The sequence below is a fragment of the Trichosurus vulpecula genome, chromosome 1, assembly GCF_011100635.1.
Source record: "Trichosurus vulpecula isolate mTriVul1 chromosome 1, mTriVul1.pri, whole genome shotgun sequence".
In the NCBI taxonomy this organism is placed as follows: domain Eukaryota; kingdom Metazoa; phylum Chordata; class Mammalia; order Diprotodontia; family Phalangeridae; genus Trichosurus; species Trichosurus vulpecula.
Window position 1 is genome coordinate 335034316 of NC_050573.1, and position 12029 is coordinate 335046344.

Here is a 12029-nt window from a genome sequence, read left to right on the forward strand (position 1 = left end):
TGTCTAATGGGGAAAGGCACAAATAAATGGTTGTATTTGAATGAACTATACTATACTGTATTTTAGTTAGTATTTATACTAACTATATTATTGTATAGAATTACTGTACTATAAGGTAAAATGATAATTATGAAGAATTTAGAGAAGAATGGGAAGACTGAAAAACATGAAGAATTTGGAGAAGAATGCTAAAACATAAGAATTCATGCAGAGTAAAATAAGAAAATGAGGAAAACAATATACATAGCGACTATAATGATGTCTGGGGCAGCTAGATGGCAGGAGACTGGAGTCAGGGAGATCTGAGTTCAAATCCTATTTCAGATAGTTACTAGCCGTGTAACCTTGGGCAAGTCACTTAAGCTTTGTTTGCCTTAATCCACTGAAAAAGTAAATGGCAAACCACTTCAGTATTTTTGCCAAGAAAACCCCATGGATAGTATTGTCCACTGGGACGAAAAGAGTTCGAGTCCACTGAACCATAAAAAATGTCAGTGGAAAGAAAAAGTGAAACTGAATAGCATAGTTAAAGTAACTGAACTTTAACTGAGACTAAGAACAGAGGAGATGATTTACTCTCCTCCCTTCATTGCATTATTGAGGGACTATGGGTATGGAATATTACAACTACTCTCAGATATGGTCAATATGCTAATTTTTGCCAAATTACCTTTCTCCTCCTTTTATTTTAAATGTTATTGCTACGTTTTGTTTTCATATGGCCTTAATTTCTGAGTATATCCCTCTCCTGCAAAGCTATCTATATCCCTTACAACAAAGACTAAAAACAAAATTCTTTTTAAGATTTTTTTTACAAGGGATGCCTGAGTAGAGAGGTGCAGAGATATATTTGGAAATAGATGGGATGTATAAGCAAATGGCGTCAGTAACAATAAAAGAAAAAAATTTAAAATCTCAAGTTAAGAGATGACTTTATGACTATAATGTATTATTGATTAACAGGCAATTAATCCTCCAAAAGAGTATTATCCCCTGCCATTAAGTCATCTGAGTCATTTACACTTGTGCAAGTACCTTGAGGAGAGGGCCTGTTTATTGTCATCTTTGGATCCCAAGTGTCTAACACACACAAAGCTTATTAAATGTTTATTGAATGGAATTTGATCTGATTACAATAGCATATGACCTACCAAACCAATGACCTGAAGTGATTGCTTCCATTTGCTCTCTATTCAGGGAAGTTCTCTCTCTGGACCTCATAAATAATGGAGAGGGAAATGGAGTGGAATGAGAAAAGAAGAGGTGTAACTGGGGAAGCCAGAGTGCCATTCTCTCTCAACTGCCATTCAAAAGTTGGGTCACATGGTCATTAGACAAAGCCCACGATTGGGGAGGGGAGGGAATTAGCATTCCTAGGATACGTTCCAACCTCTGCCATTAATTTGATATATATGAGAGCAGCGAGGTCTAGTAGATGGAACCAGGAAGCCCGGGGTCCAAGTCCTGCTTCTGAAGTCACTCAACTTCTCAGTGATCCAAGTAACTTTTTAAGACTATCAGTTGCTGAGAAGGTGCCAACCTTCACTGGTAAAGGAAGTTTCTTCACCAGTGAAATAACAGGTCCAGTCCCTTTGACGAAAGCAATTGTACCTCCTGGTATGTTTATATAGGACACCATTCCATCTTATACCCCGTGGAACAAACGAGGAAAATCAAGGCCCAGAAAGGTTAAGTCGTTGGAGACCTTGATTAAGGGCCCAGAATCACAAGTACACACCCTTCTGGGTCTCTTGCTTCTTTCCACCTACTGCTCCCGCACCCACCGGTCCTAGATTTGGCTCCCACCCTTCTTGTCACGCACAGCCTGCTTTCCTAGAGTGTCAAACAGACGAAGCAATTTGGTCAGCCGGAGGTTTGACATCTTTTGGTCTGGCCTCCCGCTCTAATAAATGATATCCTCCACGAGACTGAATTTAATACTAGGCAAGCTTTTTCGCCAGGTTACGTAGAGGGAGGGATGGTTGGGAGAGGGAAGAGAACAAAGTCACCTTTCAGTTTATCCGCCTCTGAGAACAGAAGCAGAGTAAAAATTGTTGAATCATTGTGAGGCCAGGGAAGGGTGGTTTGGGTTTTCTCTCTCATACTTAGGGACTAACTTTCCCAGGATGTCCTCACCCTGCATCCCGCCACTGCCTGCCCAAACCCAAACCTGCTCTCCCACCCTATTTGCGAGCTACCCCCGAAGAGGACGCCCGCACGCCACTCCCGGACTATCTATCTGCCTGCATCTACCAGCTGGTCTCGGGCTAACCTGGCCACACCCACTTCCTCCCGGGCTAGCACAATCTTCCCACCCCATCAACCGGCTCGGTGTGGGGCAGACGGCTGCAGCCCGGCGCGGCCCGGCTCCTGGAGCGCTAGGAGCCAGCCCGGGCTCTGTGACGTCACAACCCCCCCCCCCCGCCCCGCAGTTCCGTGCGCGGCCGCCGCCCGCAGCCCCCGCCGCAGCCTCGGGCCAGTCTCGCGCCCGCCCCCTCGGCCCGCGGCCGCCCTGCGCGCTGCATCCACCCACACTCCTCCCCTCTCGGCCCCGGGGAGCCTCGGAGCCGAGGCGGAGGCAAGCAGCAACAGCGGCAGCGGCAGCAACACCACCGACGCTCCCACGACTACCACCATCACCAAACACCCCACAGACCGCAGGGCTCCACCGTCCCCTCCTGGCCCCAGAAAGCACTAGTGGAAACTGAAGATGGCGAGTCTGGGACCCCGGGAGGAGGAGCAGGAGGGAGGATGCTGTGCGCGGGCAGCCGCCTTGGCTGCACCGGCTGCCCCTGCGGCCGCCGGCGAGGAGGAGGAGGAGGCTGCGCCCGCGGCGGCCGACACCGAGCGGGGGGCCGCGGCCGGGGGCCCCCCGCCTTTGGAGGAGACCGCGGCGGGGCCGTGGGAAGAGCAGGCAGCGGCCGGCGGTCGCGTCACCGCCGCGGCGACTTGGCTGCTGGAGGAGCCGGTGCTGCTGCTGAGCTGCTGCGTCGGGGATGCTTTGAGCTGGCGGAGGCCCCTCCGCAGCCTGGTGGGCTTTGTCTGCGCCAACCTGCTGTTCTGGTGAGCGCCCCCGGGCCGGGGGACGCGGGGACACGGGCGGGGAGTGGGGAGGAGGGGCGGCGCACCTGCGCCAGGTGTGGCATCCCAGGCTGGGAAGACGCGCCGGGAAAGTTGGAAGAGGGGCGGTCTAGGCCCATTGACTCTCCCGCCCCCCTGTCTAGTTCCTAACTTTCCTCTTCTCAGCACTTACCTGTGAAGATGTTGCATGTAGCCCATTTTGCATGTTCCCATTAACTTGGCCGCAAATCTGCGTGAAGTCTGTGTAAAAGGCCGGCGGCTAGGAATGCGTCTGATCACGGCTAGGTGCCAGGCATGCTTAGAAACACATTGGTAGCGCCTTTGGAAACATACGTGTCTTTACTTGTTCAGCCATGAGCGCCTGGATCACCATGGGTGAACTTGTGTCCCCAATGCAAATCACAACAGGTACATCCAGACAGACTCCTGGATGCATTCAGGACTGCCGTTTTCATAATCCACCTGAGGCAGCCGCTGAATGGTTTGTTTTTCCTCTCTTGGGATCCAGCTTGCTGGATTTGCTCCCTGATGAGAAAATGCAGACAAAGCAAGCAAACAGGTAGATTGTAGACCTTACACAGTCTGGAACAGTGTAACATATCTAATATTTAAAAATAAAGTGGAAAATGGTCTGTGTAAGAATTGTTCCAACAGGTTTAATTCCAAAATGGTCATCTTCAAACATAGAAATGAAGGACCTAGCTCTTTAATCTGCAGAAGTGCTTTGTCATCTATTAATTGCCAGCATAAACTCCAACAATGACGATTCTCTGCTGTCTAAAGAATTCCTACAATAACCACGACACATATAACCCAGAATAAACACTTCTTGTTATAATAAATGCCACGTTATAACTAAGGGTGTGGCCCTTCCATGCACTCAGAGGAACAGGATGAACCTTTCCCTTTGAAAAGTCTCTTCAGAGCTGCACCACCCCCCAGTTCCTGCAACCCTTCTTCATGTGACATATTTTTTCCAGGTCCTTCATCATCTTGCTTATTCTCTTCAGCCCCTGCTTCAGTTTGTCAGTGTCCCTCAGAAAGTGTGTTACCCCAGCTGAGCATAGTACTCCAGATGTGTACAGAATAGTGCAGAGTACATTGGCACTTAATTAGCTTTCAAGTTTATCAATGTAGCTAAAACATGCTGCCATTTCCTAGATATCTATGAAAGCCAAGGCAATTTTTCTGCAAATAGAAACTGATAGATCCCTATGTCTCAGGTAAAATGAGCTGTCATCTTGGCAGTGTTATTGTAGCTATGTTGTCCTTTGCTTTGTTTTCCTAGATTTTTCTTTTCTATGTCAGTGTCTAATGTTTACCTAGTTACTGTTAGATTAAGAAAAAATTTGTTAGTAGACAAGCTAGGTGTGGGGTATTGGATATAGTGCTGGTCTTGGAGTCAGGAAGATCTGAAGACCTGTCTTACATACTTAGCTGTGTGATGCTGTCAAATCACTTAACCTTATCGAACTTCAGATTACTCTTGTGTAAAAATGGAGATTAAAAATAGGTCCTTACCTCATAGGGTTATTGTGAGGACCAAAGGAGAGAGAATACATGTAAAATGCTTCAAACCGAAAATTGTTACATAAATCGTAGCCGTGATTGTAGGTACAACCATAGCATTATTTCAGGTTTACTAGGAACATGTTAAATAATCTACTTTAGTCTCCTCTTTTTACAGGAGAGACAAAATATATTCTGAATAAAATTCCCAAAACTTCATGGATTTGATTTTACTTTATGGGTACTCTTACTAATGACTGTTGTTACCCCCTTCACACCTTAGCAGATAGCACGAGCTGCTACTGAAGGAAAAAAATAATCAATATCTGTTAGCCAGCCCTCTGAAAATGAGCCTCTCTGCTCTTAGCTGACCCAGTCCTCAGACAACAGTAATGCAGACAATATTGTAAGGACAATATTCAAAGCTTTTCCAGCTTGGTAGAACCTGAGGTCTTGGGCTCTTCTGGGTTAGCCTTGGGACACTCCGCTGCTTTGTGGTGTGAGGCGTTATAGGAAGACTTGAGTGATGGATGCTAGTTGAAAACAACATCACATTCTGGCTCCTGAATGAAGTTATAAGGCAATGCATTTGCTACTTTACAGACATACTTCCTGTTAATAATCTGACATTTTCCAGATTTAAGAAATGAACAGAGTGGCATGTAGTATTAAGATCCTTGATCTGGGAATCAGGAGACTGGCTCTAATTCTCTAAGTTACTAGCTTGATGAGTAACCTTGGGCCAAGCACCTTATCTCTTTGGGCCTTAATTTCTTCACCTGTAAAACGAAGAGGGTTCTGCTGCACAATTTCTGAGTTTTCTCTTCTAGATCTAACTTTTAAATGAATCAAATGAAGAAGTTATTTCCAGCACTCTGCTTAGATTAACCTTTTGTTTGTGATTGGGTGACTTACCTGTTGTTTCTTACTTCTTCTTGACTATACCATGAATGAATTTTATTTCACAGAAAAATTACTTCTGTTCTTCACATTCTGAAATAGTCGCAATTTCTCCCTTTTTTTCTATGTCATGATCTCTTGTATTTTTGACCCATTTTACCCAGCTCCTATCCTTTCCATATGTTTGTTACATCAAGAATTCTGTGGTTAGAATGAGTCTAGCCTTTGTTGTTAATGACAGTAACTTATTTTAAACATCCTTCTGTGTGTGTGTGTGTGTGTGTGTGTATACATCTCTTCAAATGCCCTTAAATCATGTCCATGTAAGGTTCTGCCTTTTCCTCCTTCCTCCTCTCCTCCCAAACTCAATTCTGCGTCCCTACTCTTTCTATGAAAAGATAATGAAGCCTAGGCACAGATGAGAGCCAGTTATTGTCTTAAGAAATAATAACATTATTTATTTGGATTTAAAACCAATTTATGTTTGGATTTATGTTGTTTTGATTAAAAACACTAATCCTGATCATGTATTATTCTCATACAACTGGTATTGATGAATGCTTTCAGAATTTCTATAGAATAAGTATTAATTAGTCATATTTCTGGCCGTAATGCTGAAGTATAATGTCCTACTAGGTAGGCTTCCTTTTCTGGCCTTTTTGCCCTTTGAGTCATCGCATAACTTTGACATGTTCAAGTAGTGAACCATTTCAAAAAATAATTCAGAAGAAAAGGTTTTGTACAGGTCAGTTTCTTCTTAATGAATGTTTCCTCAGAGCATTGCAGTATAATGTTATCCTTGTGCTTATGAGGAAACTGAAATAACACGTAGAAAAAATGACTCACTTTGGATCACTAAATTGGTCACTAGGACTAGGGTCTTCACTTTCATTGCTGTCACTTAGGGGGCTCTTCTCCGGCACCGTGGTGTGTTTTTATTGTGCTAAATTAGTTAGCACCTTAGAAGAACATTTCATCCAACTTCCTATTCCATACTTAGTCACTTTCACAGCGTTCTTGACTTGCGGTCAGAAACTTTGTAAGCATTCTTAATGACTGTGGAGTCACTACCTCATGAGACAATTAGTTTTACTTTTGAATATATCCAATAGTTCTTTCTGTTGAGTTGAAATCTACTTCTTGGTACTAATTCTATCTTTTGGAGGCAGCACAATGTCCTGGAAGGAGAATTGGATTTGGGATCCTAGGACCTTGGAGACCAGCCATGATGGATAAGTAGGAGGAAGCCGTACAGCCCAGCTTCACCTCCCCACTGGCTCCCCACCAACAACTCCAGTAAAGATCTAAGAACAGCACCATACTGAGCCCCGGAGAAGAAATGAGAACTAGGACTTGGAAAAGAATGAGAGGTTGGGCTTGGAAAAAGAATTAGCAGCTTAGCGCAAAAGGCACAAAACCTCCAAGTAACAAACTCCTTGAAAATTATAATAGTCAAAGTTAATGGCTATATAAGACAGTAAGAAATATTAAAACAAAGTCAAAAGATTGAGCCCAATAAAAGGAAATGTAAGGTTATCTTCTATCAGAAACAACTGAAACAGATCAAGAGGTAATTTAAGAATCGTCAGATTATCTGAATAAAACAAGAGGCTAGATATCATATTTCAAGAAGTCATGGAAAAAAAAAATCTGCCCAGACTTAATAGAACCAGAGGGCAAAGTAAAAACAAAAAGAATCCACTGGTCACCTCCTGAAAGAAACTCCAAGGTGAAAACTCTCAGGAATATCATGTCCAAAATCCAGAGCTTCTGACTCAAAGGAATCCTGGGATCTGAGTTCAAGCCCCAATTCTCTCTTTTACTTCTTGTATAACTAGACAAATCACTGAACCTGTTTAGGCCTCAGTTTCCTGTTCTGTGAAATAAGGGAGATGGGCTGATGACTTATGAGGTCTCTTCAAATTTTAAATCTCTAGCCCTGTGATCAAATTTAACTACACAGAAAGTCCACTCCTGCCTCTATGTGGTAAACCTTCTAATATCTGAAGACAGCTATGATGTCCCACTGTGTCTTAACAATCCTGAATCCTTTCAGCCATTCCTTATGTGACATGGTTTCTAGGTCCTTTCACTCTCCCTTGTTTTTACTTTGAGTTTTCGGCATTCTCTTACAGTGTGATGCACTGAATTGAATTCAGTCCTTCAAATGTGATTGAACAGTGGACTATTATCTTCCTCATCCTAGACACTTGTATTAATGGAGCCAAACATTGCATTGGCTGGGGAAAGCCGGTTTTCCTTGCCCCGCTTGGCTGCTCTTGCCTATCCGCCGTATGGCTGGAGCATCTGATGATCATTGCCCATGGTTTCTAGAGTGCAACTTGAAGCCAGAATCAGAAAAATCTGTTTGAAGTGTACTATGTAAGTAAACAGAAGAATCAAAGTGAGAAATCATTTGAGTGACAAACCTAAAACAGTGATTAAATATTATACCCATGTAACAAAATTAGACCCTGTAGTTTCCCTAAAGTTGTCAGAGGCCGATTATGTTGAGTTGTGGGTTCCTTCTGCCTTGAAAGTAGTATGTAGTTCCCCTTCATCTGACGTTGATCTGTTCTTGACTTTTGTCCTGGCATCTCTTGGGGGTTCCAGTCAATACAGTTGATCAGCAGGTATTGAGTACATACTGTGTGTTCTGCGCTGTGAGCACTAATGATAGTATGAGAGTGACCAGAATAGCTCCCATTTCTGTGGCACCTTAAAGTTTATTAAAATCTTTGTGCCCAGAACTCTGTGGCGTAATGAGTACAGTTATTATGGTCCACATTTTACAGAGGAGAAGCTCAGAGAGCTCACCTCATCTGCTCAAATACACACAACTGATAAGTGTCATATCTGGGAGATTTGAGCCCAACTCTCTTGATTCCAAGTGTGGTGTTCTTCCCACAATACCATATTGCAAAAGAAGCATATGCTCTGATTCTCCTATCCCTTACCTTAGCATGTTGTATGGCACATTCATAGACCCTTAACAGTAATAACTTTGTTGAATGAATGAATAGTTTATGATCATTCACTCGCTGTGCAGTCACGGAGCTTGGGAGATAATTGGGGAAATAAAACTAATACACAGGAATTAATTAGAAAATAGTACACAATTTTCACTTAGTGTGGGACACGTACGTAAGATTTCAGGCATCATAGCACTGTAGCCTTAGAGCTGTAAGGGAGAGGCCATCATAATCCGACCTTTTTTACAGATGAGGAAGGAGACTCACGGTAGAAGTGACTTGCCCAAGGTATTGTAAACTTACAGAATTACAGTAGGGAGCTATTGAAAGTTTGGTTCATATGTGTGTTGAACGATGGCTTGAAAAAAGGCTGAGAAGTACTTTTAGACTATGTGACATCACTTGACTGTGGATGCTTAAGGTCAGATGTGCCTCACATTAGACAATTTTGTAATAAATTCTTATTCATTCTTGTTCTAACTTTCATCTACTAAATTTTTTTGTCTTGGCATAGTTTAGGTAAAACTGCATTCAAGTTAATGTTACAGCTGGCATTGTCCTATTTTAGGTTGAAGATTTCATGCATAATTCTTCATTTTTTTGAAGTTTATGTGATTAGACGGTACAGACATGCCCATGTAGAAATACTTTTTAATGTGTGAATCTCCTCTGTATTTTTTTGAATACTTCAAAGTATAGTCCCAATGTTCTCCAGTCTCTACGGTTTTTCAAATCAATTCAAATCAAATCAATTATTTTCAAAATATTTTATCAGCACTTATATGTCAGCTGGAAGTAGTGAATCATCGTTGCAGAAGGGGCCTTCTACTGCCGGCCCTGTTGACTATGTTGGAACTGAGGGAAAGGTCGCCCAAATGGCTTCTGACTTGCTCAAGCATGGATCATTCTTTGTTATTGTAGATTTATACCTATGTTGAAATGTGGACATGAGGTGTTAAATGTGGCATTCCTAGATGAAGCCAAATTACATTATCTAGAAATATTGCCAGTGTATAACATTTAACTAGGGTAGAACATTTTACTTTAAAAAGTAATTTGTTGGCAGTCTCATTATCGCTGCCCTTGCTTTCAGGTGATGATCATTCTGTATGTAGGACAGTGAGACTATTATAGTATAAGATAAAGGGAGAGGACATTGTACACATAGTCTTAATGTATGTAGTCTCTGTCTTTGAGAGGGGCATTTCCCATACTCTAGTCCTTAGATATATTTTTAAAAAATTATGATAATTGGTCATAATTGTTTTTTTCAACTTGACTATTGTGCAAATAAGTTTAATGAGAAGGTTTATGTAGCATCTATATTGGACCGCATGCCTTCTTTGGGGGGGAGGACAGGGAAGGGAAGAAAATTTGAAACTCAAGAACATGTAGAACTAAGTGTTGTAAACAAAAAATAAAAAATCTAATTAAAAATTATAATGATAATATCTATCATTTATATGGTACTTTAGGGTTTATGAAGCACTTTACATTATCTCATTTAACTCTCACAACAGTCTTATGAGGTAGGGGCAATTATAATCTCCATTTTACAGCTGAGGAAACCAAGGCTGAGATAGGTTAGGTGACTTGCCCAAGGTCACACAACTCATGAGGGATTGGGACTGGATTCGAACGAAGGTCTTCCTGATTCCAGATCTGATTCTCTATTGACTCTACCACTTACTGTCTTACTGATGAAAACTTTTTTTTAAATAACCAAAAGGCCTTATTTCCAGAATGTTTTCACTTAAAACTGACTCCTCACACACAACATTTTTTCGAATCTCCATGTTTTTTTACCAGCTGTTTTTCTCCCTTGTCTGGAATGCACTTCTTTTTCTCCTGTGTCGCTTAGGAATCCTAACTACCTTCAAAAGCCAGCTTGTGTACCTTCCTACACAGCAATTTTTCTCTGAGATCCTTGAGAGTAGGGATTGTTTCCTTGTTTGGATTTGTATCCCTAGTGCCTAGCACAGTGCCTGGCATGTGGTAAGCACTTAAGAAATGCTCCTTGATTGATTAACACCCTCCCCCAAACCCCCAAGAAACTTTGCTAGTACCCACTGTCCCCCTTTATATGTGTTTCCTTTGTATAAACTTAATTGTGTATGTGTCTCTCCTGATAGAAGGAAATCTACTTGAGGTCAGAGGTGATTCATATTTGTTTTTGTATCTTCAGTACTTCCCACAGTGCCTGATTTATAGGAATCATTTAATAAATACTTGCCGATTGATTGATGTTAGTTACTTTTCTCTGTATCCTGCTTTACATGCCTCTATCTAGTCATCTACTTCCTGCTGCCTACTGAATTTAATTCAGGTTAACAAGCATTTATTAATGGATTACTAGCTGCTGGTCCCAGCCAATCCTGGAGCTGGTAGAGAGAATTTAGATATTGTGCCAGTCCATAGTCTGATTTGAAATAGGAAATAATGCTCTAGAAAGGAAAAAATAAATTACTCAAGTCAGATTTCAAGTATCTCAAACTGATTGCCTTTTCTCACTGTGTATGACTAGCACAGACATTGTACTTAAGCAGTTCAGTACTTCCCTTTTGGGACGTCTATAACCCTCTAGTCCATACCTCTCTGGTCCTTCTTTCATCTTCTGCCTCATGCTAAAATTATTTGTGTGTTTGTATCTTATCTTTGCTATTGAAGCATGAACCCCGTGAAGAAAGAGGCTGCCTTGTTACTTTTGGTATTCCCCGCAGTTTGATATATTTTGCCAGTAGGCACTCAATAAATGCTCAACGAATGAATTAAATATGAATCTTTCCCTTAGATGATAAACAAAGATCTTGCCCAAAACTTCTCGGTGAGGTTACAATTCAGAAATAGAACTTTGTGTCTTCACATTCCTGTGCTCCACTAGACCATATCTCGCCATTTAAATTTCTAATATGTAGTTTGAAACACTGTATAACTCTCCATAGATATTTATGTGGTGTAAATTAGATTCCAGTGCCTGTGCTGCCTCTATACTTTTTGAAATTGGCATAGTTTGGGAGCATTTTGGCAAATTATGGCATTTTTATGATCCCCTACACAGTTTTGTTTTTACAGTTGAAAGGGAGTTTGATTTATTTCTTTAATTTTTAATATTTTTAAATTACATGTGAAAATTTTTAACATTTAGTTTTTTAAAAATTTTGAGTTCCAAATTCTCTCCCTTCCCTCTTTCCTCCCTGAGGTGGCAAGCAGTTTGATATAGGTTAAACATATGCAGTCATGTGATCTTCTACATCTTAACAAAGATATCCAAGGAAGAATTGTTATAATGCATATGAAGAAGTGTTAGTTTAGGATTTAGCCCATTATGAATTTGTGAGGAAAATAAAAAGTTAGCCTTGACAAACTTTCATGGATATGCTTCGTAGTAAATTTTCATAAAGAGGAACAGCATATTCTTTTAAAAAATCAAAGTGAATTGAATAAGTTTTTAATCCCTTTATTTAGAAAATAAATTTTAAAAAGTAATAACTTATAACTACTTGGTTCATAGCCTTTTTATCTTCTGTAAGCAGTTAAAAAAAACACAACAAAACTCCTTTTTCTATT

General features: G+C 41.3%; 1 protein-coding gene across 2 annotated transcripts in view; it reads left to right on the forward strand.

Moving 5' to 3' along the window:
• The first annotated feature begins 2570 nt into the window (after positions 1–2570).
• The window catches only part of RETREG1 (reticulophagy regulator 1), a 173054-nt gene continuing 163595 nt past the window's right edge, over positions 2571–12029 (forward strand). The window contains exon 1 of one of the 2 annotated variants that reach the window (XM_036756624.1): positions 2571–3063. In XM_036756624.1, the coding sequence (XP_036612519.1) occupies positions 2711–3063 (353 nt within the window). In that variant the 5' untranslated portion in view covers positions 2571–2710. The remainder of the gene's footprint in view (positions 3064–12029) is intronic. The other variant, XM_036756614.1, reaches the window with a different exon arrangement.